Source organism: Rattus norvegicus, chromosome 14 (genome assembly GCF_036323735.1).
Source record: "Rattus norvegicus strain BN/NHsdMcwi chromosome 14, GRCr8, whole genome shotgun sequence".
Taxonomy (NCBI): domain Eukaryota; kingdom Metazoa; phylum Chordata; class Mammalia; order Rodentia; family Muridae; genus Rattus; species Rattus norvegicus.
Genome location: NC_086032.1, coordinates 7441231 through 7468695, shown reverse-complemented (window position 1 = coordinate 7468695; position 27465 = coordinate 7441231). Strand labels below are relative to the sequence as shown.

Below are 27465 nucleotides of genomic sequence, written 5' to 3'. Positions count from 1 at the left end.
TAAATGTGCAATCTTATAGTTTTCGTGGTTTATGCATTTCCAGCATTTTCTCATAGTCCTATCTATAGCTGCTAGCGCACATGCTTTGGTGGCCCCCCAGATACCTTTTAGAAAATTGACATTAACAAAAAAAAAGTCTTTGAGTGACGCTTTACCCTTCCTGGGAAGGGCTCCACTAAGTAAATATTGAGGAGGTGACTTTCACAGATGGTGATGAGGATGAAGATGCCTTGTGAGACTGACAAGCGAATGCTGCAGAAAGAAGATATTTATTTCAGAGAGAGAAAAATCTATGTGCCAGGAACAGGGTTGGAATGAAACCACTGGGAAGGCTTCAGGGAATGGCTCAGAGTCTAGGATGATGTTGAACATGGCTGTTGAAGAAGAAGGATGGAGATATGACTAAACTTAAGGAGTAATTAGAGAAGAGGGCAAGTGAGGACACGGGGAAAAGACCCTCACCAACTGGCCTCCGAGTCACAGGTGCTGGTGACTCAGTCCTCTCGGGCCCCAAGCATGCCAAACCAAAGCGTTCGATCACATGATTTCTTAAAACCAAAAATACTGTTTCACGCCTCAGCTCTGTCAAAAGCCATATGCGTATTTGTGGAAGATAACATCTGTGTTTTCTAATCTTAACATGAGGGAAAGAATAATTATTTTCCAGAGATTTTTTCCGGTAAAGAGTTATTGTAGAGGAGAAGTACTACTCTGTGATACTTTATAAGTTCAAAACGTATTCTTGTCTTTCTGCTGTCATTATCAGCACTAGGATACTTGTAAACGAAGCCTGATGCTTTCTGCTCGGTTGAGAAAGGCAGCACCCCTCCTCTGTCTTTGCGGGCTCATGGTTTCATGTCTGTGCATAGCGAGGTTTTGCTGGTCCGGGATATTCCTTGCCATTTGAGGCTCTTCCCCATCTTCTATTTTCTGACAAGTGAAACACTAGCAGGCATGGTATGGCTGAGTTTCCTTTCCGCTGAACTTAAAAAGTGTTCGGTCACTTATCCAAGAAAATAAAATAAGTGTACCAGTCTGAGACAGACTGTTAGTTTCTTCTCTTCAGTGGCAGAAATGGAGATTTTTAGGATACAAAATACTTGTTTACAAAGAGTCGGTGTTCGTGTTTCCTGGTGACCTTGAATGTTGTCCAGGCCCTGCCATAGAAGGAGTGAAGACTCAATAAGATGATGGCCCTTTGATGAGCGGGGTTGGCTCTTAAAACCATGTGACCTGAACAGTGGCGAGCAAAGTCAGAGCCCACTCATGTGTGTAACAGACAGATACCTATTCCCTTCTTCCTGTGACTCAGTTGTAGGAAACAGCATTGCCGTGTTACTTTCTCTGGGATGTGTTTATTGGACTATTCTAAGTGGGTCTGTTGTGTTCATGGTCAAAGGAAGGGGCCCAGAACACGGCGAATCTTACTTACTTACTCACCAAGCCTTACTCCTGCCTCAGCGCCCTGCCACGCAGGAGCCTGGTCTTTTAAGTGAGCTCACAGATGGAACTCTTGTCTTATCTTCCCGTCTTCCTATTGGCCCCCTGCACTGTGGCAGTATTACTGGGGAGACAAGAGGAACTCTGTGGCAGATTAAAGAAGACAGCACCAAGGTGTAACTTGGTGAAGTAGGAGTTACTTTAGGGTGTGTAGGTGAGGGGTCACTCACAGGAGCACAGACAACTCAAAGATGGCTGTCACTGTAAGCCCACGGCAATGTGGGTGATGACTCCTGAAGGCTGGATCCCAAGCTCTCTGTGTGGCTTGCGGTCAGCAGGAGCATGTGGCAGAGTCTTCCTTTAGAACTTCTGAAGCGGGGCTGGGGATTTAGCTCAGTGGTAGAGCGCTTGCCTAGGAAGCGCAAGGCCCTGGGTTCGGTCCCCAGCTCCGAAAAAAAGAACCAAAAAAAAAAAAAAAGAAGAACTTCTTAAGCAGCTTCCTTTCTATACGGAGAGTTTCAGTCTCGGGGAGAGGGTTCTACAACACCTCACAGTTCCCGGACCTGGTCAGTGCATGACCCCAGTATTGCTATTTGGGACGACAGCTTCACCTCTCTTGTTCTTGGTTTTGACTGAAACCCAGTCACAGCTGGTAGATGGCATCATGTCCGTCTTAATAAACCATGGCGTGCTAATTAGTTTTTGTCAACTTGACACACACTGGAATCATCTGGGAAGAGGAAGGCTCAACGGAGAAAATGCCACCATTAGATTGGCCTGTAGGAATGTCTATGGGGTCATTTTCTTCATTAATGATTGATGTGGGAAGGCCCACCTACTGTGCTTCTGGGCTATAGAGAAAAGCATCCTGGGTGAGCCATGAAGCGCAAGCCAGTGAGCCTGCCCTACTTCCTGCGTCCAGGTACCACCCTAAGCTTCTGCCTTGGCTTCCCCTGACGATGGATGTTATCTGAACGTGTAAGCCACCTGAACCATCCCCACCTCAGCTGGGTCCATCATGGTTCTATCACAGCAACAGAGAAATGAATGATGGTACTTGGTTTTCATCAGCTTATCCCACTGCAAGGGTCTGGGTTGGTGGCCTCCCGCTGTGGCCTGAGGCACTTGGTCTCATGGAGCCTGGCCTTCCGCTGTCTTCTCCTGTCTGTGGTCCTTCCTCAGCACAGCAGAGCAGCCCCCTTTCTCCCTTCCCTGTCTTGTCAAGACTGGCAGCCTTCCTCGCCTCTGTCCCTGAAAAACGCATCATTCCACAGTCTGAGGTTTTGGAGAACTTTCTTGCCGTACAATCGGTTTGTCACTTACAGAGTTCTGCTTTCTGGTCCAGCTGCTGCTTGACTAACAGTGGGCCTATCTCCTGGCAAACCCAGGGAATTTTAAAAATGTTGGTAGGTTGAGATGCATTTAGCCCACTGAACCTCACAGCTTAGCTTAGAGTACCGTGGCTTCCTGGGGCCATCGCATGGCTTCCTGCAAGTGAAGGCCCACTGATCAGTTTCATATCAGACTGTCACAGGACTGTCACCAACCTCAGAAGAGATCGCAATTTAAGGTGCTTTCCACTCAGTGCTTATTTATTTATTTTGTACCATCATAAGGTGAAAAAGAATTGGAGACAGGGTTTCACACTGAGGCTGACGTCAAACTGGAATGAACCCTTTAACCCTTCTGCCTTAGCCTTCAGAGTATGAGAACAGTCTGCGGTTGAGCTGTTGTAAGTGGCACTAGCTTCCATTCCCAATTTCCTAGTTAGAACTTTTCTAATGATGTACGCGGTTTAGAGTTTAAAATTCCTAATTTAAGAAAAATAAATATTTGGATTATGAAATAATGTGCACATATTTAAAATACATACAACATATCACAGGAACAAAATTCAGTACATTAAACATGCAAATGTCTCCCACTATGAAAACACAAAAGGATGCCTGGGAATGTGCCTCTCTGAAGTACCTCCTTTAGCTATCACTTGGATATGCTCAGGACTCTAAAAAACATGGCAACACCTTTAGCCTTAAACATGATATAGTCTGACTTGGGTGTATTATTTTAATAAATCTGGCTTTTGTTTTGCTTCCCCCTACATGTATGTCATATGTGCAGTTTGCATGTATGTGTGTGTTCGTATGTGTGTGTGTATGTGTGTGTGTGTCTGTGTGTGTATGTGTGTGTATGTGTGTGTGTATGTGTGTGTGTGTCTGTGTGTGTGTCTGTGTGTGTGTCTGTGTGTGTGTATGTATGTGTGTATGTGTGTGGGTATGTGTGTGTGAGTGTGTGTGTGTGTCTGTGTGTGTCTGTGTGTGTGTATGTGTGTGTGAGTGTGTGTGTGTGTGTGTGTGTGTGTGTGTGTGTGTGTCTGTGTGATTTACGTGTATGTGGATGTGGAGGCTTGAAGCTGACATTGGGTGTCTTCCTCAAGCTTTTCATCTTTACTTGTTGAGCAGGTCCCTCGTCAAGCAGAGTAGTTCTGTTTGAGCTCACACATTCCCTGCTACTGCTTCCTCAGTGCTGGGACTATGGGCTGCCACCATGGTGCTTGCCTTCTCCGTGGGCCCTGGGGATTTGAACTGGGGTCCTCATACTTATGGGGCAAATGCTTTTCCTACTGAGTCATTTCCCTGGCTTTATTGCTTTCTCATGGCGCTTTCTTTAGTTAATTATATTAAGGGACAATTTTGCTGTCTGACCCCTACAACCGTTCATGTGATAGCTAATTAAGAGCTTATTAATATTTGTGATACATGTTAGAAATTTATACTGTGATTATATATTCACAAATTAATCATATCACATTTTAAGATGCAGTTTTCATATTATGAGTTCCTGTAATTGAGTGGGTTGTAGGAAAGCTCTACTCCTAAGGAACACAGGGCCCTGCCTACTCTAGGTGGTGTTCTATCACTGAGCTGCATCCCCTATGAGCCACAGCTCGTAAATCTCGTATTCTATCAGCACAAAGGAAGATTGCTGACAAGGTATGACTCAATATCTGTGGCTGCTGGTCTTTGGGACTCTGTGGTGGAGATGGAACTTTGCTGGTGAAATGTATTCTACACGGTTGTTTATAAAGGTGACTCTTCAAGCAAAGTGATAAGAAGATAACGGTGATACAATATCACCCGGTTGAAAACAAAACAGTTTTAAAGAGTATTTTCCATGTTTGGGGTTTTTGATTTTTCGTTTTCTTTGTCTCAAAAGTTGTGACTTGTTTTGACTGTTTTCAAACAATACAGTATTATTTGGTTGGCCAACAATAATATAGTCACACAGTCTTTGATGTTTGGCCAACGCATTTATTCTTAATTGTGATTAGTGACGAGTTTTAAATGTACTGATTCATGGGTCTTGCTGTGGCATTTCTGTGTGTGCATATTGTCTGCTTACATTTGCTCCTTTAGAATAATGACTGGCAAACTGTTCTGAGTCTCTTGTAGAATGTGTCTTGTTTCCTTCTGTCTATGATGACATTCCAATGAAAACATCTGCCGTGTCTGTGGATGAGTGGGAAGAAACAAAATGTCACCATTTCCTGCCTCTGTTGTCTTCCCATTTCTTCCCCCCCCCCATCTCTCTCTTATTTTCACCTTCTCTTGCTCCGTGTCTCCTCTCCTTTGGTTTCTTCGTCTATTTCCCTGTCCTGCTCTTTGTCTTTCTTGATCCTGATCTGATCTCCTATCTCCCTCCCCTCCTCTCCCTCCCTCCCTCCTTCCCTACTCCCTTCTTCCCTCCCACCTTATCCTACCTCTCCTCCTTTCCGCCTGCCTCTTCTCCCTTCTCTGGTCACACTCCCCTCCTACCTCTCTACTCATCCAGCTTAAGGCTATTCCCCGAAACTCACTTCCAAGGTGTATACAGCATATTCTTTGTCTGTGTGAGTGTGCTGCTCATGTATGTACTGGTTGGTGAACATGCACATGTCCGCACATGATCGTAGCAGCCAGAGTACCCATTGTGTCATTGTTAATCAGGTTCCAGTGACCTTTCTCTTTGAAGTAGGGCCACCCATTGGCTTCCCCATGCAGGCCAGGCTGCTGGCCAAGAAGCCGCAGGGATCTGGCTCTCTCCTCTTCCTCAGTGCTGGCATTGCAAGCCTGTGCCACCACACCCAGGTCTTAACTGAGGTTCTTGTGTCTGCTGGGTGAGCACTTTGCTGAGTCACCTCCTCCAACTTTTGGCACTTCTGAATGTCCATTTCTCTGTCATTTCTTCCTTTGGAATCCATAGTTAGCTTCTACTCAGTGCCCGCACCCTTGAAACTGTGTTCCGTGCAGGTCATGCTCAGCAGCCGGTTTTGCAATCAGTCTGCTTTGTCTAGATGAGTGCCGGTCGTTCACTGATTCACGTGGGACGGTCTTCAGGCACCCACGACACAAACATCCTTTCGAAGACAGAAACTGCTTCAGGATCCATGTTTGTAGTTTAGTTACTTAATAGATAAAATTATGCTATTTTACAAAATACTTACAAAGCTAGTTACCAGAACAGGTAGAATATAAGAATTTTGACCTTGAAACGTTTTTATTAGTCATTGTATAACTGGAATTTAGAACAATGGGGAAACTATCCATTTTTCTCGTAGTCAATGTTTGTTAATACCCTGGGGGAGACCTCAGTTAGGGTGGACACAAACAACCTTTGAGGTAAGTACTGTGTCAGTTCTGTAGCATTGCTGTGACGAAGAACCAAAAAAAAAAAAAAAATGGAGCTTTGATGTATTGGAAACTGACTGCCTCAGTTCTAGAGTTCAAAATCCCTCTGGGTGCTGGACCTCTCTCTCTGTGAAATCTACATGGGGATCCTTCCTCCCCTTTCCCCTTTGCTTCTGGTGGCTGGTTAGCCTGATGGGGGTTCTTGGACCTGGAGCCACACGGCTCCAATCTCAGCCTTTCTTTTTCTGTGGAGTTCCTCCTGCCCCGTCTTCCTGTGGCTGCTTTATAAGGATATCGAACCACATCGTCGGAGAGAACATTCTACTCCGCCATGAGCTCATCTTAACCAAGAATGTAGGCAACGGCTGCTTCCCCATGAAACCATGTTCTGAAGTTGCGAGGGTTACTTACACTTCAGTGGGGTTCTGTTTGTCTGTCTGTCTGTTCCAGGGAGCTTGTTTATCCTAAAACAGGTAGTCTAGGTCCAGTTCTCATTTCCTTCACCACGCAATGACTCCACCATTGGGAAATGATGTAACCTCGCTGTGGCCTCAGCTACAATAGGAAGATAACTGATTCCTGTCTCATGGTGCTTCGAAAACTACATGAGACGCTGCCCCGCAAACGCCTAGCACGTAGTCAGCACACGCAAACGTAACCGTTTATTAGTGATTGTTTAAGTTGGGTTTGGTTCTTTTTTGGTTTTTGGTTTATGTTTTCTTGTTTTTTTTTTTTTGTTGTTGTTGTTTTGTTTTGTTTTGTTTTGTTTTCATTCCTGTTGTAGTTGTCCGCAGAATCCTAAGCTTAGTGTCTGGCTCAATATAGCTCCTCATTAAGTTTCTGATTTCAATTCCCGGGAGCCCCGGTACCTTGTGTAGGTAGGCACTGACTGCCCCCCCCCCCCGAGAATTGGGATGAAGTTACTATGTTACGAACGGGTTAACAGGTGAAGAGTAAGGAATATTTAATGTGCCAAACCTTTAGCAACCCATTAGGAAGCCCCGTAAACATTCAGTGGTGGCTGGGCTGGACTTTGCTGTAGTCTGTCATGGGCTTCCTTTCTGCAGCGAGATGTGTGTGTGTGTGTGTGTGTGTGTGTGTGTGTGTGTGTGTTATGTCTCCTCAAGAAAGTTTCTCTTACAATAGCAGTGTTGTCAGACATGGCTAAGAGATTGAATTGAGGCCACTCATTTCTGCTCAAATTTCCCTCCCAGTTATTATAGTTATTACAAAATATTTTCTTAAACCTTATTTCGTTTTCATGCAAGAATACAAAACTGAGATCATCGAGAGACCCTACAATTATAGTGAGCCATTCTCTGGTGTACAAATTATAGAAACAGAGGGCTTAAATCTCCTTCTGTTGTCAAGTTCAAGTGACGTTAGCACCCTGAACAGTTCCTCACACCGGAGGGGAGACACCAGGGAGGATTTGAAAGGTTCTCCAGCTGAAGTGTGTAGGTCTTCTGACAGATGTGGTCATGGAGGCACGTCCTGCCTGGGAGGGTGACTGAGCTCTGCCTCTATTCCATTGGCCATGGAAGCTCCTCCTAGGCTGCTGCCACCATTGTTCCTGTGCACAGCAGAACGTTAGGATGGCCTGTAGACCCATCCCTGTTCATAGAAGCAGCTCAGTCCATTGTTATCCCACAGGGTATCTCCCATCCAGTTCCACAGAGGGTTGGGAAAGAAGCCGATTTGTCAATTCAGAGGCGGCTGCCAAACCTTCAACTGGCATCCGAGTGAAGAGCATACGTGGAGTCCAGAATGCTCCGGGTAATGGCGGGTGCCTGCCTCTTCTGTTGTCATGTTCAATCACACGGGAATTCCTACTCCTTGGCCCCGGGATGTATAATAGCCTATTACAGTCTGTTCCCCATAATTTCCCTCCCAAGTGTGGAAACAATAAGAAATTACTGTTTATGACTGCCAGGGAGACAGCTCTGTTCAGTGTGCTTTTCTGTTCTGCACCCAGCTGCCTAGCATCCCCATTCAAAAATGATTTCTTCTTCCTTCTTCCTTGTGGTTCTACTTTTCATTATATGTACATGTACGTACATACCTGCTCTTCGAAGAGTCTTAGACTCCTGAGGATGGAAGATAAACTTGAAATGGCTTTAACACTGGGGAGGGGAGTTTGCTGACTCCTAAGAGAGTCTCAGGATGACTGGTGTTGCTGTGCTGCTGACCCTGGGAATGGTTGCAGCTGGGAAATTTATTATCCTAAAGATTGCCCACATCCAGTCTTTCCCCTTAGCATAATGGTTTTCCTCTTAGACTATGCTTCCCAACAGTGAGGGACCCTTTTATAGGACAACCTGGTTCAAATTCCTATCACCCACCGACCAGAATATGAGTTTGCTTCTAACCGATTGGATCGAGGTTCTCCATGAGGTCTGGTTAGCTCAGCATAAGGGAGCATCTGTGTTTTAGCGAGTACTTGAGGTGAGACCTGGTGATGCCGCAGCTAATACACGCCTAGCGGAGAACTGCTGAGGGGAGAGGGGACATTTAAGGAGAGAGTGGCTATGTGGGGTTCTATGATAAAAATTATTAATGTGTCACAGCACCATTGTTCTTGTCAACTTGAAAAAAAGCCAGGCACACTTAGGAAGCAGGTATCACATGCAAGGAATTGCCTTCTTCAGATCAGCCCGTGTGTGTGTGTCTGTGAAGGGTATATGTGTGTGTGTGTGTGTGCGTGTGTGTGTGTGCGTGCGTGTGTGTGTGTATGTGTGTGTATGTGTGTGTGTGTGTGCGCACACGTGTGTGGTGTGAGATAGAAATGACAAGGGAGCATCTAATCTGCTGTAGCTGATGTCACTGCGAGGCAGGTGGGCCTGGGCTATGAGGGGGAGCTGAGAGAGTCATAGAGAAGCAAACCAATAAGCAGCATCATGATTTCCACTTCACTTCCTGCCTGACTTCCTGCCCTGACTTCCCTCAGTGATGGATTATGACCTGGAAGTATACTCCAGATAAGCCCCCCTTCCCCCATGCTTGTCTCAGTGTCTTGTCACAGCAATAGAAAAGCAAAGGAAACAGGAAGCTGTGAACATATTTTTTTGCACCTACTCTCCCCACCTCCACCCCCAATGAAATTCTTTTACTTTAAGATGAATTGCTCTCTTTACCCTTCAGACTGCCTATGTCTGGTCTATCAACAAACTTGCTGTTTGTACCTTAGGTTTCATGGAGGACACCTGTCCCAACAGGGCGCTAATACACGGTTGTTGTCCTTCTCTGAAGATTATCCTTCCTGTGACCTGTCTCTGGCCATGATCTATTCTATCACATTGTTGTCGCTCTTGGGGAAGGGCCCACTGAAACGGCATCGCCATGCGAAGCCTGCACTCTATGCTGAAGCCAGTCTCTCCTTGTTAGCACAGCCCTGTACTGTGCGTGACGTTTCCTTTAGTTGGGGTTGATCCTTGCAGCCTTGCTCATTTCTCTACCCGCGGTAAACAGTCTTAACTCCAGCGGTTTCATTATGTATGACTGATATATCACAGGGAAGGTCTCTGCAGGAGTCTTGTTTTCTGCGCCAGTCCCTGGCCCATCCAGTGACTGCTTGAATCTGCAGTGGAGAGAAAAGAGAAGGCATTTGTTCCCACACCCCTTTAAAGTCTCTCATTAAACACACCCAAAGCAGCGCAGGCATCACTCCGAGTCCCCAGCTCCCACAAGCCATCAGGACCTGTATTACCTCACAGGAGTAAACACATAGGGGCTACCTCAAGTCCGAAAATAGACGTCTTCGTTTGGATGCTCCCAGGAGTGAACGTTAAAACAAAGGTCTGAGGGAGGGTTAGTGACCCACGGAAGGATGGTAGATTGTGGAGGAGCCAGGCAGGGAAGGATTAATCAGGAACTAAAGGTGTGTATAGGGCAGGTTAGTATTCAGAGCAGCTGGGGAGCCACACTTCTGGGGACCCAGTGGGGGATGATACAGACAAGTCCTCATGTTTAAAGCTGGAACCCAAAGACTTGTCCTCCAGAATTTGCTCTCACCTTGCTCCTGCCACCGAAGATTCCCTCAGTCAGTGGCTCACGTCTCCTTTTAGTCTTTTCATATTTACCGTAGTTTTCCCAATAATGCATCATTTATTTTGTTATGAACATAAAAACCATTTAAATAGGTGCACTGAGAAAAACTTTGCTCCGCCATTCCTCAGTCACCAGCAAAGTCCTCCTTCAATTTATATAGGCACATTTTCTTCTAGATGTTTCAGATCTTGCGAAATAAACTAAGACGTGTCTGTATGTGCGTGCATGGCACGTGTGCGCACACACACCCACACACACACTTCTTTGTGACTCAAAACACAAAAGGTGAGATGGCAGACATGTGTCCTTCTAGGTCTCCTCTCCTTTCCACCGAACAGTGTGTCTTGATATTCTCAAAAGTCTCTCTTGTTCTTTTCCAGCATGATTTTGTGTGAGGCCCAGCATGGTTGGTCATTCTCCAAAGGATGGGCATTTAGTTTGTGTCTATATACTGCTGTTACAGTATATACAAAAAAGAAAGAAAGGAAGGAAGGAAGGAAGGAAGGAAGGAAGGAAGGAAGGAAGAAAGAAAGAAAGAAAGAAAGGAAAAGAAATAGCAGTGAGTCTAAGCTCTAAATCTCCAGAGACAAATCTTCAAGGCAAACTCTAAGAAATGGTGTCACTTAGTCAAAGGTTTTCAGTTTTCAGGAAGGACAGATTCTGTAATTCTGCACAGAGTTCTGTAATTCTGCACGCCAATCCATACATGAAGACTTTGTCAACCCTGCAAACAGAAAACGCTGTGAAACAAAAACATTTTGTTCCTGTCTAATTGTGTGTTTTTAAAATACTGTCTTCTCTTATTTTTAAGAACTCCCATTTTTTATCTTTATTTAAGGGCTGGGTGTTTGTACATTTTTTCTAAACCCCACATTTTGTCAATTGTTTCTATTAGGGTTTTGAGTCTTAGATGGATAAATATCTGTGTTTAAGAGATCAACATTTAGCCTTATACGTTATTGCTTTGTTTTTATTTAGCACACAGGTATCTTTCCCTTCTCCTTAGTTTTACAGTATTGAATTTATGAATCTTATGTTGGATCTGGACTGTAAGTCAGATAGGCAAGGGTCTTAGCATCTCCTTTGAAATTTTATGATTTCGTTTAAAATATGAACTCTTCTCCTCTCTTGGAGTTTATTTCAGTGTATGATATGAGGCATGGATCCACAGTGGTATTTCCCAAATGGCTGCTCATCCATTTCAGCCTCAGTTTTTAAGACTTACTTTTCCCTCTAGGGAAATCGTTGACAGTGGTTTTTGTTTGTTTGTCTTTGTCATGTAGCAGGTCTCCGCAGCTTTGGACCTTGCAGTCTAGTAGGTGTCCGTCCATCAGCGTATTCCTCTGTTCAGCGATCGCACTGTCTTTCTAGCATGTGGAGTCAGAGATCCCAGGCTCAGTCTGTTCACCAGCTCCGTAAGACATTTTCTTCACCAGCTCCCAGCTCTCAGGCAACTGGTTTTCTCCCCCGATCTTCACAACAAATACTTTACCCACTCTGCCTTATGCAGTTGTCTGCTGAGTTTCTGATTAGTGTGTAATGGGGAGCAGTGTCATGCTAATCAGCCATCTGTTTATTGAACAGGATAAAGAGGTAGGTTAATTGTTGTGGTGGCCCACCCTGTAGCTGTCTTCTCAGTCACTCAGCATCTCTGTGTCTGTGACTTGCTCCCCACGCCGCCTTCATTTTCAATCGTGAATGCTGTCCTGCTTCCTCAGTTTACCGAATTGTGCTTATTGGGGGACTTGGGGTGGTGGTGGTGGCGGTTAGGCTTATTTCTAAACTTTCTGGTTGGAAAACTATGACCATATCTTTTTAATGTTTTTAGCTATTTGTAAATTAATTTAATATCTATAGGCTTTATATGTGTATATAAATGATGCACAATCTTTGTTCAAAACACCAGGGCAGTTCCCATTTGACTGGTGAGTTTCTTTCCTAATGTACTATAGATTTGACATGCGTCTTAGTCAGGGTTTCTGTTCCTGCACAAACATCATGTCCAAGAAGCAAGCTGGGGAGGAAAGGGTTTATTCAGCTTACATTTCCACATTGCTGTTCATCACCAAAGGAAGTCAGGACTGGAACTCAAGCAGGTCAGGAAGCAGGAGCTGATGCAGAAGCCATGGAGGGATGCTGCTTACTGGCTTGCTTCCCCTCGCTTGTTCAGCTTGCTTTCCTATAGATCCCAAGACCACCAGCCCAGGGAGGGCACCATCCACAGTGGTCCGGTCCTTCCCCCTTGATCACTAATTGAGAAAATGCCTCACAGCTGGGTCTCATGAAGGCATTTCCTCAACTGAGGCTCCCTTTTCTGTGATAACTCCAGCTTGTGTCAAGTTGACACACAAAACCAGCCAGTACAACATGGTTACTCACAAGGCTGAGGTGTGACATAGATAGGCACACTGGCAGCTTGAAGAAGTGTGTCTTTACAACGGGGCAAGTCCTTCTAAAACATCATATAGAAACTCAAAAGTATAGCACTGTGAAATGTACAACCAATCAACTAATAAAAAAAGAATCCCCAATGTCCTTAAGCGACTACAAGTTTATCAGGAAAACATTATGTGATGTTCAGAATATCGTGAGGTGAAGGTAAATAAGCCCATATTTTAGAGGTGTGTCTAACTCAGGTAATTATGTATGAAAACGAATTAAAGGCACTCAGAGGCATAAAGTCCTTCGCTAACTAGGAAAATGGAGTGTGAAGAATGGCTTCTTCCCTGAGGGTTTTGGGGAATGTTGCATTTTATGAAGATTATTTGTTACCTGTTTTATATGGTTTTGTAGATGATAAAGTCTTTGGGAACAGTACTCAAGGTTTATCCCTCAACTTCTTTTATTTCTGTGTATTAAAACACCGAATGCTCACGGGGTGCCATTTCTCTCTGTATTTACTGTACTCACTCTCTCGTCTTCCAAGAGACCCTGAGGAGAAGAAGGTCATCCCTGAGGTTGGTTTTGAACCTAAGGTAGTCTGCCTGTCCTAACCGCCTTGTCACTGAAACTGCCACAGTGTCAAACAGTTCCCTGCCAGGCTCTTGGGCAAACAAATGACCTCGTATTTCTTCTTGTGGATAAGAGCTTGGGGAACAGGCAATATGGTTTATGATTTTTGTGGGAAAGACGGGTTTTATTGCACACAAAATGAGATTTCAGTGAAATTATGAAGTTAATTGTCTTAGCAGCTTTGCTCAGCTCAGCTCAGCTCAGGAGCCCTTGCAAAGCAGCAGCTCTCTTTCTTCCTGGATCATAATGTATTTGTTCTGGAGAAAATGCAGTCCTGTAGTGCATTGATCCTCTGCCTCAGCGTGAGATGGTTCTTCCCCTCCATCCACTGGATTGTTACTGGAATGGTGTACCTCTTGGTGTAGTCAATTTCGAAAGGAATGTGAAAGAGAAAACCCTTTATCTGCCTTCGGTGCCTTGGTTGTTCTTTCTACCACCCACTTTTGCACATTCTATCTTATAAGAATAGTTATGTAGGGGGATAGCTTTCCCAAGTCGCCCTTGTACTTCTTTTGACTGTTGTGCGATTGTGTTTCTCCCAGCCCTTGTGATCGCTCTGCCGAGAGCTCAGAAACAAATGTGCTAAAGGAAGCCCGGCTCTTCATATGCTTCCCTTTCTGCTTGATGAATGGTGGCTGTGCAAACATCCTTGGCCCCTTTCTCACCAGCAGCCAGCTACAGAAAACAAACAAACAGTGTCTGTAAAAGCGGTTTTCTGCTCCATATTTAGTATCAGGGAACATACAGGATTTATGTAGTTTCGTAGTGCAATGGGTCTCTGGAGGTCAGGAAGACTTCTTTAATGGCCCCTGATTGAGTGCTCAAGAGATAAAGGAGAAACCGAGTCATCAGAGTCACTGATGGCCTTCTTTCTGGGTTACAACACTTTTCTCTCAAGGAATACTGCAAGTGCCCAAACCAAGCTCTCTTTTGACTTCATTTAATGCTATTAAACTTTTTCGATTCTGCTGTACATCATCCATAACGAATGGTTACAAATACGGCAGTAATGGGCATGGGGACACACATGGCTCAGTGTATACTACAGGAAATCCTTGTTTTTTCTCGTACCCATGAGGCATTGCACTCATTCATTCAGCTGCCATTTCAGAGGGTATTTGGCTGGACACGCAGACATGCACAGTGAAGGGGGTGTTGAAGACGAGAGTAGGAATTCGATGGATGAGATTCCATGAGAAGCAAATGGCCAGAGAGATGAACTTAGAGAGAAGGTGCAGTGTGTGCCAGCCAGCCAGGAGTTACCCTGACACAGAAGATATTAGAAAGCAGGAGAGAGATTGATACGGAGGGCAGGCTGATGCTGACTAAGACGAACTGCCACTTTTATGCTTTATGCGCTCGTAGAGAAGGAACTCAACGTTTGGAGACAAACGCAGTCAAAATTTCAGGTTAGAAGGTAACTCACGGTAATTTACAGAGCCGGTTGGATGAGTTAGGCTCATTAGACAGTCAGTCAATAACATCCTCATTTCAATAGTCATTCTCCCAGGCGCTCAACGGCAGCTCCAGAACATGGAGTCTCCAGACGGCTTCCTACTACACACATAAGCAACCTTGTTTCACCTTCTGTGCTGGTGCCCTGACTGGCAAGCCTACTCCAACATTAAGTGTAAAGGCACAGGAAATCCCTGGTGACCTGAGAGAGGCACTGAGTGGGAGGACATGGTCCGTGCTGAGGAATGGTCCTAAGAACAGCTTGCAATGGCAGCACTCACTTTATCCACACAGTGCTTCCCTGTGTTTCGTCACCTACCTCCATCCATGTGTCCCCGTGGCCACTTACCACCGTCCTCTAATCTTATTCCTATTTCGTTCCTGATGCAGCACAGCCTGTCATCCACCTGGAGAGCCCCAAGCCACAACTTGTCACTCTTATCACATGTCGTTCCCAGACCAGGAGTTCTTCCTGGTGACAGTTTTGACCGTCAAGTCTCTCCTTCCTCCCTTGCCTCTCTGCCTAGTCCTGGTCCTAACACAGCGATTCAGTTTGTTGCCGCCACCCCAGTGTCCCTTTTAAGTAGTCCCAACCCGTTTGCAATTCTATCAGTGCACACAAATCTTCCCTGAGCCTCACAGAAAACTACCAGATATAGTTCTACCCATTTAGGAGGCCCATATATTTATCACTTACGATTGACAGTCGAGGGAGCACTAAGCCAAGTTAATGAGAAGCTGTTGCTTCAGCAAGGAATGACTTTTATTGGAATGTCGATGGCCAAGCTAAATCTTCTACATTGTTAAAAATTACGTCCTTTGCATCAGTGAAGTGTTTCGGGTCTGTCCTGTAGGAATTCTGAGAAGCTTGAAGTACCTGGGGAATGGCGCGTGTCTACATGTGCACCAGTATCGGTTTTCAAGGAGGCTGCTGTGGCATTGTAGATGAGTGTGGTGGTCTGAACGAGAATGGCCCACATAGGCTCATGGGTTTGATGGCTAGGGTCCCCAGTTGGTGGCACTGTTTAGGAAGAATTAGGAGGTGTCGTCTTCTTGGGATGGTTGTGGCCTTATTGAAGGAGGAGGTTGCAAAAGCTTATGGTCTAATCTTCTCTCTCTTTCCCCCCATCCCGTTCTGGTGCCTGTGTGTCTTAGAGTTTACGTTGCTATGAAGAGACACCATGACCCAGGCAACTCTTATAAAGGGGCTGGCTTACAGGTTCAGAGGTTCAGTCCATTATCATCAAGGCAGGAACATGGCAGCATCCAGGCAGGCATGGCGGTGGGGAAGCTGAAAGAGTTCTACATCTTGATCCAAGAACAGCCAGGAGACTTGGCTTCCACATGGGTGAATCTTGAGCATAGGACCTCAAAGCCCACCCCACAGTGACACACTTCCTCCAACAAGGCCACATCTCTTCATAGTGCCACTTCTTCGTGGGCCAAGCATTCAAACCACCACACTGTGGATGAGGATGTAAAATCTCCCAGCCACTGCTAAGCACAATGCCTGCCTGCTTCCCGTTCTGAGGATCATGGAGGAACCCTCTGAAGCTGTAGGCCAGCATCAAACAGAACATTTCATTTTATAAGAGCTGCCTTAGCCACAGTGTCTCAGCACCCCAACGGAACAGTAGCTAATGGAACAGGGAAGTGTTGCATGACCCCTCTTACAAAATATCCATTAACAACTTTGTAGTATCAGTGGGAAAAGACCAGAGCTTGGAGTTGGTTTTTACCACCAATGGAGATCAGCCTGAACCTGGGAAAGATAATGAAGGGGTTTAGTTTATCTTTGTCTCCTACAAGGTCTGTGTGAAGGCCTGTTACATTTTAGATATGCACATTTAAAGTAAGCACAGCCCTAAACTTACGACAATACAACTCTACTTGTCAGAGTTTCGGGATTTATTTTGGTTTGTGATTTTGATTTTTAATTCAATCAATGATCCCATTGGATTAAGCACTGCACTAGCAAGTATCTGCCTTCTTACAGATGATTTTCACCGTGTGTGGTCCTCCTACCGTTGAGCTGTGGTATTGACAGCAGTTTCACAGACTCCACCATGGCAGTGGAGAAAAGAGACAGCCTCTTGTCTCTTCATTGTCATTGTCCCTACCATCATTTTCAGTCAAATACCATTCTGGTGTCAGGATTGCATTGCCTTGAAGTCTCACAGCACTTACCTCGGTTGATGATGCTATGCAGGTTCCCAAAGTGGAGGCATAGTCCAGAGGCTCCACAGGATATACTTGTAGGTTATTGGCAAGTCGCAGGCTGTAGAGCCAGGATCTGAATCTCTGACTTCAAAACCCCTGTTAGCGAGTGCTGCCATGCAATCCCACTCTGGACCTGATGAGAGGTTATGTAGCCGATCTGCAGACTCGCCCCCACTCCATCTCTTGCTGCTCTCTGCTTATTCAAACAACGGATGGCTTTAACATCCTCTCTGACTCATGGGCATGTAAATAGCCTGCTAGTCCCATGGCCACATGCCTGGCGGTGTGTGACACACTTCCAGGCAGCTCTGCCCATCTTTGACATGGTAGAATGGCATCTCATACGTTCAGACAATGCCGATGTTAACTACTGGGGACAAAGCCCAGGCAGAAATGGCAACCACATTCTTTTCATAGATGGCAAGGAAGGCTCCTTCAACACTTCCCCCTGATCGTCCGCTTCCACTGTAGTACCCAAAGGAAACTAACATATCAATGGACTTGCATTTTCTTCAGAGAATTGAAGTAGACACCAGGAGGACTGTGAGTGACTCTGAGATTCCCCCATTGGGAAAAGAAGCTTGCTGCTGTAGGCTATACCCAGCATCCCTTGAGCACATCCTTATGTGCATCCATTCCTACATCTCAGAGGGTAGTCTAGCTCAGACATGACACAACCAAGGGACAGCAGCCTCGCAAGAAGGAAGCACATATACTTTTAGACAAAGCCCATTAGCGTAAACTGGAATTGCCTTAATAATGCTAAACTTTAAATATTCCTTTCCCTTTCCTTATCTCATAATGTGAATATATCCTGGCTACCTAGTTGAGGTGTCCACTGTCGCATGAAGTCATGGATGGGTGTCTCTCTCTATCTGAAAGCCATTCCTCATATGACTGAGTAGCATGCTGGGTGCCGGGTGCTGGGTTCTTAGAACACTTGTGGACTTGCTAGGCTTGGATCCAACATGTGCTGTTTCTCTCTTGGGGTTCAGTATAGTGCTAAAACAGGGACTGAAATAAAATCCCATTTCCAAAGGTTCCTTAGTTTAACTGTCACTCCACAATGACTTTCAGATCCTTACCTATGTGAGTGAAGCCTGAGGTTAAATGCCATTGGCATGATATACCCTTAAGGTAGGACATTTTCATACCAAGCTGAAATGACCACTTCTAACCATGTCATCTCCTTTCTCTTTATTGGTCAGGCTTCCTACATGGCTTTAAAAACCAGAGGGCAAAACAACTCAGAGATGCAGATACAGTTTTTCTCTGACATTTAATGGTGGAAAGTTTTAGTTGCCAAAATTTCACACCTACTCAGCTGAAGATGATTGCCAGCTTGAAGGCATAAAATTGCAAATCTTATTTTGGGGATTGTTTTCATGTTTAAAAGAGCACATTGAATTTCCAAGTAAAATTCTCAACTTTGACCTGCAAAGACAGTTGCCAGCAGACGGTTAGCTTACTCAGAGATAAATGCCTTAATGACGAAGTGGCAAAAAGAAAGGCTACTTTCTCCCCTGTGCCAGGAAAGTCACTTGGTAGGAAAATGAAGACAAATAGGTGAGCGGTTGATTCTATTGACTTTATTACAACAGCTGCATTTTTATAAGAAGAGGGGGATGTCTCCAAAATATGTACTCTTGACCCGTGGTGCTGTGGGTTGATCATGGCGTGGGACTGCCCTTCCTACAGAGCTGCCACTGCCATCTCAACTCCATTCCTATTCTTTGCATTTGTAACTCTAGCCTGTTGCTTGAAACAGGGATTAACAGTGAGCGGAGTGGAGATAAACCTGTTCTCTACAGCAGTGTTTGGTTCACTTGAATCAATGTCACCAGGGCTCCTCTGCTCCTGAATTCTGACACACCCTGCCAAACTGCTAATTCAGAACTGCAGGATGGAGGCACTCAGTTCTTGAATTCCTTGGGTTTAGCATCTGGGAACCATGTTCTTGGCCTAGCAGCTTTTCATTCTGTGTGTGCATGTGTGCAATTGTGCACGTGCTACTGGGGACTTAACTTGCAGCCTTAAACATACCAGGCAAGTGCTCTGTCAGTGAGTGGTAGCCCCATCCCCTCCTTATCCTTTTTATTTTGAGACTCTACCTCACTAGGTTGCCTAGGCAGGGCATAACCTCACCCCATACCTCCGGTAGATCTTGACCTTGAGCTCCTCCTTTGTTGTCTGGAATAGCAGCTGGGATCATAGGCCTGCACTACCAGGCCCTGCTGCCAACAGTGTTTGTATTGCTTCCTGTTGGCATTCAGCTAGTGAACATTGTGTGTAATTATCTACGGACAGTTCCTATAAAAAAACAAACATGAAATAATCATCTACGGCCATGTACGTCTCACAACGGCTCTGCCCAGTAGGTCTGACACTCCTATTTGACAGTTGGTGAGGCAAGCTACAGAAGATGACAGCCTGAGGGAGGGCAAAGATGATAACAACCGGGGGAGGGCACACGTGCAGTGAGGATGTGTTTAGGTTTTGAATCCCATGGCTCACCTCATAGGCTACACTGAATGGCTGTGACGGAATGACCCTGTTAGTTTAAGAGTGTGACAATACAAAAAGGCCTGCTGCAGATCATATGAGCATCTTTACGTGAGGTAGACCTGGCTCCTACAGGAAGACGCAGTCTTTGAGGGCTCCTGCACTTTAGGTAGATGTCCCCTCCGCTCATTTTGTGTATCAGATGGCTCTGTGCAAGGGAACAGCCTGTGTTACTTCAGCACGTGGCCTACATGTTTGCCGGACTGGTCTGAAGGCTCAAAGGCAGGCCCTATAGAGCTGCTTAGTCAGCAGGCCTGGTGGCTAGCTCTCTTACACACTCTGCCATCTCGCTGGCCCTCCAGCGACATTTTTATTAGTAGCCTCGTAGGTCCATGCATTTCACATGCAACGTTCTTATTTTTGCTCTGCCCACGCTTACCGTTCCGGTGGTTCAGGCATACCCTTTCCACACATTGTGAAGCTCAACCTACCACAGATCTTTTTTTTTTTCCGGAGCTAAGGACCGAACCCAGGGCCTTGCGCTTGCTAGGCAAGCACTCTACCACTGAGCTAAATCCCCAACCCCCCTACCACAGATCTTACTCTGTTTGGTTCAACATTTGTTATTTTATCCAAAAGGGCTCCTGTGGGGAAGCCAACAGCTTTCAGCATCTCCCTTAAGGAAAAAAGTCACAACCAAAGCTGTCACTTTGTACGCATAGACTACGGTTGAGTCTTCAAGGTATTTTGCCTACGGTCTGACATGTAAATCAACAGCACTAACTATTTTGTGTTCATTGTGTCGTTTACTGTCCTAGGAATTTTTTTCATGTTTTTAGCTTAATGAACTACATCACCACAGGTAGTCTTTGGAGAAGGGTTTCAAAGGGAATACAGGGTTTTAATATGGCTGCCTCAGAACAGACTTGTGCTTTCCAGAAAAGAAGCATCCCCATAGATATCATGGGCACTGCAGCCACAGACACGGCCTGTAGGATGAGCCAGCCATACTCCAACTTCCTGGAGGGCTGAGGGGGCGTTCCCTGTGTTGTAGCTTTCTCAGATGGTCACCCTTGCATCTCTCTCAGCTTCTGTGTTGGGCAGACTCAAGTGTTTCAAGAGCTTTGTACTCTCCAGGCCGGCACTCAGAGACCCGCGCTATGAATCCCGCTGTTAAAGTCACCCCTTTGATGTCGAGATTACAGACGTAATGAATTCTGCTTGTTCACACACCTGTGCTGATGAACACTGACTCCACTGGACAGAGCACGAAATAACGTTTTGGAGATTTTTCTTTCACACCTCAGCACAACTTTCTCTCAATCAGATTAGAAAGTGAGAAGTAGGCCTGGGGAAACCATAGCAATCTTACGCATTGTACACTAACAGTGCAGGGGCCTGGATCGAAGCCATTGTACAAGATGGGGTGGGGGGCGTTCTGAGAATACGGAGAGAAAGGCGGTTTCTGCTGGGGAGGGCTTTGGATAGCCACTGAAATCCTGAAAGCAAGTGCTTCATCATGCTCTGATTCCAGTGTTAACTTAAAGGAATTCTACGTGCACGGAAGATGTCAGCTTGGGGACTCTTATGTTCTTATAGGAGGAAGGGTTGTGGGCCCCAAAGGAGTTAGGAACTCAGCAGGGAGACCAACACAGTCAATTTATCTGGACCTTTGGGGCTCTCAGTGACTGAACCATCAACCAAAGAACATACACAGCCTGGACCTAGGCCTCTCCTTCCCCCACATATTTGGCTGATATGTAACTTGGTCTTCATGTGGATCCCAAACGACGAGTGGGCGCTATCCCAAAAGCTGGCCTGACTTGTCTGGCCTCAGTGGGAGAGGATGCATCCAGGCCTCAAAGACTTGATATGTCAGAGTGGAAGGATAACCAGGGGGCCCCCTCACCCATTCAGAGGAGAAGAGGAGGACTGAGGAGGAATTGATGAAGGATTATGCCGGAGTGGGGACAGTGAGCAGAGTACAAAGTGAATAAAGTGGGAAAAAAAAGTAATTGTTTTTTTTTATATCTCACCTATAAAGTAAACACACCCCGCTTGATTTTGCACAATACACCCTTAACAAAGCAATCCTGTAATAGTATTAACATCGGCATTTAGGAATATTGCCAGTGGTTTGTGCAGTCCTTAATGTGATTTACTTTTGAGGAGATGAGTTTTTTTTTTCTCATGGATTTTAATTAAAGTTTAATAAATGCTTTGCTTAGCTGGATCAGCAATATCTTACAAACATCTCGGGGATATGAGATGGATTCAGAAGTGTCCGTGGATATCATGAGGTCCAAGAAAAGTATGATCTAAGTATCAAGTGGCGGTGTGGCGGATATCTATGCATCGGCAGTTCAGGGCTCAGGGCTACCTTTTCCCTTCCTAGTTTGTGCACATTTAGGCTAAAAGTAACTTCGCACTCAGAATAGTCAAGTGTTTTGTCACCATCTGTAAGTTTTGTCTGTGTCAAACATACAAGCAAAGAGCAGAGTGTTACAGTGACCCATGCATTGCCTATAACAGAAGATAAGGCGTGTGTATTAATAAAAAGGCAAATCTCAACGTTTGAGCCATATATTTCTTTTTATTTATATGAGCATACCTCCTGTCGCTGTCTTCAGACACACAAGAAGAGGGCAACTGATCTCATTACAGATGGTTGTGAGCCACCGTGTGGGTGCTGGGAATTGAACTCAGGACCTCTGGAAGAGCAGTCAGTGCTCTTAACCACGGAGCCATCTCTCCAGTCTGGCGGCATTTTATATTGGATTTTTTTAAACCTCTGTACTGAGCTACGCTATTTATCTCTTCTGATTTTTTGCTTCCTTCTACCCGTCTGTGGGAACTGGAGGGAGGATAGCTTAAGAAATCTTTTCGCATTCATTTTTGCTTCCCTAACATCACTTTGAACATTAAAAATTCTCTCTCGAGCCTGCCAAATATTTCTTCCTTTCTCATTTTAAATAATTCCAGATATCTTGCCACATGCACAAAGGCTTCTGATTTGATCGGGGACAGGCATGGCTTTTCTGACTAAAATCAACATTAGCACAAACACTCAACTTCTTCCCCTGGTTTCCTAAGATGTAGGTTCGGTGAATTCGACTCATGTGCTTTGTGCTCCGGGTGGATTCATTCCTCAAACACTGACAGAAGTGATGGTCAGATTGTTAGAGGTTACAGTACAGCCTGGTCCGTGCTTGGATGGCACTGCCATGCTTAAAGTGTACTGTGAAAAAAATAAACAGAATATCTGCCTCTGAGTAAACAGGGAGGACAGCAGTGTAGAGGGAAGACACAGTTACTAAAGAAAAATACCAGTGCATGGAGAGGCAGGGGAGTGTGGCCAGGGGTGTATGTCTGGGCTCACTGCAACAGACCCTACATTCCCCACCACAGAGGCAGGGTTCAAACACGATCCCATATGTAAAGTGCTCAAAGCCACTTTATACATGAAGGCAATAAAAATAATGCTGTTGTTCCTGAAACTATGATTTATTTTAACAGCTCAGAAACCATTGGAGATTCCTAAGCACAGCAAATAATGAATATATGCCACATACAGACAGAATAATAACTGGGCTACCAGTTTGGAAAACAGACCGGGAGGAGAAAGACTGGGAGAGATTGGTTGATTGGTAGAGCAATAATGCACAAGGTGTAATTGGTGTCTCAGAACACAGGCGTGAATAATTAACCCTGCTGCAGACCAGGTTCCTCGGCAGCAAACATCCAGATATGATGGCGTCGGATGTGTTGGTTGGCATGAGGGTAAATGAGTCGATGTTCTCAAAACTCAGTTGGTTCTACACCGGTGAGTGTCGAGCAGGATTTAAAGATATACATTGATTGCTTTGTCTTCTGCCCCTGGGTGAGTCCTGGATGGTGGTACCTGGGCGTGCACAGACTCTGTGTCATATCATCAGCATAGGCGATAGATAGCCAAAGAACTCTTCTTTCTCCTTGGTTATCATCATGATGCCACTTAATGAGCACTGTATGACCAATAGCAGTAGATCGGTGAGTCCAGTCCTTTGAGTAAAAGACAGAACAGCAACACAGCCCTCCAGTTATCCTGGCCTTCGGTGCTGATGGAGGCTTCTGTATTTCATGCTCTAGTGTCTGTTGTACATCAGAAGCCAAGACCATTTTAGGGCTTGAGATGATTTTGTGGTTGTGTCAATGATTCAGGAAACCATGTTTTCCTGAAGAAGGGATGAGCTATACTGTTCCAGACGTACATCTAAGCTATGCTGTAGTTTGGGCAAGCCCACCAAGTGCGTGGTGTCTAGTTCAGTGACGTGCCTCTTTGAAAGTGAACTGTGCTCACATTTTTTCTCAGAAAGATGTGCTTCGATCTGGTCTCATCTTCTTGTTCTTAAGTGATCGTGAGTTGCTGGTAGAGCATAAGATATCGGTGAAACCTGTCTGAGGACTTGGTGAAGGTCATTGGATGTGAAGATCTTTGTGACGAGCTTCCTTCCGCCTCTGTCAACGTTCACTTGTTCTGAGGCAGCATTTCAAATCCTTGGCGTCCAGGGCACTTCTAATTGGATAAGACTGTGAGAGGGCCTGGCTCTCTGTTCTTGGTAGGATGCTGGCAACGGTGTTGGCCTTGATGTCTCAGTTACCGGTAGGAACCCCCCTCCCCATTGTGGCAACCAAAATATCTTCAGGCAATGCCCCATAGTCCCTGGGTATGAGAAATGATTGCAAACTGCACTTCAGCTCAGAATCACTGTTCTAAACTGTGGCCAAGGAATGCTAGAAAGATGGACATTTCCTGAGTCTTTTATTCGAGTTATCATTTTTTATTGTTTATCTCAACAAATCTATTTATTTATTTGTCTGTCTGTCTGTTTATTTATTTATTATAACTTTCAGGCAAAATGTAGTTTGTTCCAAATTGCTTCATTGGCTTGTTGATGTTTAAGGATCCCATGTGGAAAGTTTCTGCCAAATAAAACTTGATGGATCTCCTAATTAATATGTGCTCCTAATTATGGCTGTGGGCAGCTTTATTTCTCCATTCAACTATACGCGCCTTTGATATATCAAACCACGACCACAAAATAAGCCACAGCAACAACAAAGCTCGTCCAGCCTTGATTGACGGTCCGTTAATTTCCGGCTGTATTTACGTCAGGCATGAGAGTGGCATCCAATTACTCTTCCCTTGACTGTGAATGCTTGGAAAATGGAGCTCACTGTGGGGGCGTGTAGAGCGAGGGAATCTCCCCACCATTCTTTCCCACATTGACCTGATTCCTAAGTCAATTTGAACAGCATAAGGTTCTGCACACCTTTTCAGGCCCGACAAAGAAGTCGCCATGTCTTTAATATTTATCAAAAGGAAGAGTTGAATAGGTCAACGTGAGCACATTAGCTGGGAACCTGTGACGTTTGGTGTCTGCTTCCTCTTCCAGAAGGGTCCCTCTTCCCCACGGTGTTGTGCTGGTCCATCACTGGGCCTTTCTCCTCGGAGGCAGGGCCCACGTGTGGTACCACTATGCTTAGAACTAGTGAGGGTATTTTCTTTACCTCGTTCCTGGTTTGTTATTTGGAAATCTCAAAGAATAGAAGACATCCCTGTCACACGTTTTTTAGTAATGTGGAACAGTTTTCATGTCCCCATTCTAGGGACAGAATACTGTAAAGTTTCAATAGTGACTCAGATAATATTCTATTGAGACTGTGAAATAGGGATATATTTAACCTTTGCTTCACTAAATACTCACAGCTCCACACGACTTCATAAGCATTGCATAATCAGAAATATTTCTTCCACATATTTTAGTTTTCTTTCCCAGTACTAGAGAAAAATCTGGAGTTGTCTTTCCGAATTAATCTATGTAGAATATTTGGGTATTCAAGGGCCCATAGAAAACTCATTCTAAAACCTGAGAAAGAGAAGGGAAACTTAGCACATTTTGTCCAAAGAAATAATTAAAAGCTAAGTGAGTGTTGCATCAGTTCTTATGATGTGGGGGAGTGGCTTTATAATGCAGGTCATATAAGGTAAAGAATCCCGCTTAAATGGTTTTACTCTTTAGTAGTTCTTGAAGTACCAACTGTGTGAGCTAAATAAACGGCATTTCTTTCCGTGTAGAAGTCTGTTTTCCCCCTTTCTGAGATGTGAGTTAAGTATACCTATAGAACTTTCCGTAAGCAATTTTTTAAGAGAGCACCGGAGTCCGACAGCTACCATGACCTAGAAAGTTAAGAATGTGGGATCAGAACAAGAAGCCAAAATGAAGATTTCAACCAAGAACATGCACACCAGATAGAGGACATTGCTTCTGCACTGTGGTGACAGTGGATCTGGTCAGTTCTGTCCTTAACACATCCAACAGCAGCAGGAGCCTTGGTAGCTCTCTGTGAATGAGCAGATGAACAGTACAGAGACGTGAGGTCGCTGTGCATGGGGTAGTGACTGACCTAGATGGGCATATTGGGAATGTAAGCGGCATGTTCCTATCTGCACATGAATTCATCAATATGAATTCATCAATAGCCTTACTTTTCAGCTTCTCCAGGCCTCTCCAGCTTCAGGCTGATCATTTAGAAAAACAGAAGTAGCTCGTGACTTAATGTCCCATGACTGGCATTGCACTTTGTGTTTGTTTCATTAAATCCATAGTATTGGCATCCTGGTGATCTTTAAACATAAAATAATAAACACACTAAGGAGTTGTATTGTATTGTCATGAGCACACGCTCATGGTTCATTTATATTCTCATAACAGTTCTATAAAATGGATTTTTTAATTTTTCTTCCATTAACAAGTGAAGGAAGCTGTTTGGAATGGCTTCTTCAGGCAAAACAAAACAAAACAAAACAAAACAAAACAAAACAAAAACACACAACCCTCCCCAAATCCAAAAAACCAAAACCCCAAAACAAACAAACAAAAAAAAACAAATGAACAAAACCAGAAACAAACAAACAAACCATTCTAAACCGGGGCTTTATTTCCCAGCTTCTTACGGTTACTTTTTATATTTAGCATTTAATAACTGGAGTGGAGGTGCTGAGAAACTCATTTGTGGTGTGGACAGTAAAACAGAAGCCCAGACAGAACTCACGAGCAGTAAAAGGTGGCAAAGTCAAAAGCACAAGACTTCATCAAGTTAGAGCAGTGGCTCCGTCACGGGTGTGGTCCAGGCAATGGTGCGCCGTAGCCTTTAGGACTAAGTCAGGATGTGAAGTAGAAAAACTGAGATGTAAAGCGTGAAGCCCATGGGAGGACATTTCATTGGCTCCTACATTGCTTCTCCATGGGTGGTAAATGTCTCATTTGGGGACCTAGGGGTAAATGGAGTCTGCCCAGATCTCTTGACCAGGCAGATGTCAAGTTATGACTTCTTTATCCCAACTGAGGGAGGGAGAGGGAGATCTTATGGAAGGAGGGCTGTGGATGGACAGTGGAGGATGGTGAGCACAAATGACTCATGTTGGGGACTGTATAACTAACTTCTTCACGTCACCTCCATCTGCCCCAACAATTCTGTCTGCCCGTGTAATTCTCTCCAGATAAGGAATGTAAGCTTAGTATTCTAAACAGTCACTCTTAGTCTACAGTTTGGTCCCCTAGACTTCTGCCTCTCCATGTAAGCTAGGGCACGGTCTGACAGTAATTATAAGTACTGAGATCATTAAGGAAAAGAAGCAGGAGCGCTGAGAGGAAAACAGGAGCCTCTGAGCATCCGTTCGCACCTGGCCGCAGCTATTCTCGGCTCTTTAGTGTTTCCCACAAGCACTTGGGCCCTTGGTGCTCAGATTGCTTGCAAACAAACTGTGCACTGACCGTGCTAACCCTGCAGCTGCTCAGAAGCCTCGGCAAACCCTCGGTGGATAAAGCCATTTTTAGCTTGTCCAGTGCCTTTCGTCGGTGATGGAGAGCTTTGAGCTCTGGAGTTCATTCTGCTCTCCAGCAGCTCCCGGTAGACAACAGCCAATTCCAGCTACAAACTGTGCTGACGTGGGTGAGAAATCCTCTCAGGGAAGACCCAGGGTGACCTGAAACAAAGTCACCTTCAAGAATGCAGTGGTGCTGAAATATTATAAACACCAGTACAATGTTCTCAGAGACACTGAGAGATGAAGCCTCTC

At 45.0% G+C, this 27465-nt stretch overlaps 1 protein-coding gene across 2 annotated transcripts in view; it reads left to right on the top strand.

Moving 5' to 3' along the window:
- Arhgap24 (Rho GTPase activating protein 24) overlaps nucleotides 1–27465 on the top strand; it is a 383238-nt gene that overhangs the window by 19742 nt on the left and 336031 nt on the right. The window contains exon 1 of one of the 2 annotated variants that reach the window (XM_039091823.2): nucleotides 7934–27338. The exons of the other annotated variant lie outside the window; for it this stretch is intronic. Within the exon in view, the coding sequence (XP_038947751.1) occupies nucleotides 27248–27338 (91 nt within the window). The 5' untranslated portion in view covers nucleotides 7934–27247. Of the gene's footprint in view, nucleotides 1–7933; nucleotides 27339–27465 lie in introns of those variants that run through there. 2 annotated transcript variants of the gene reach the window in all.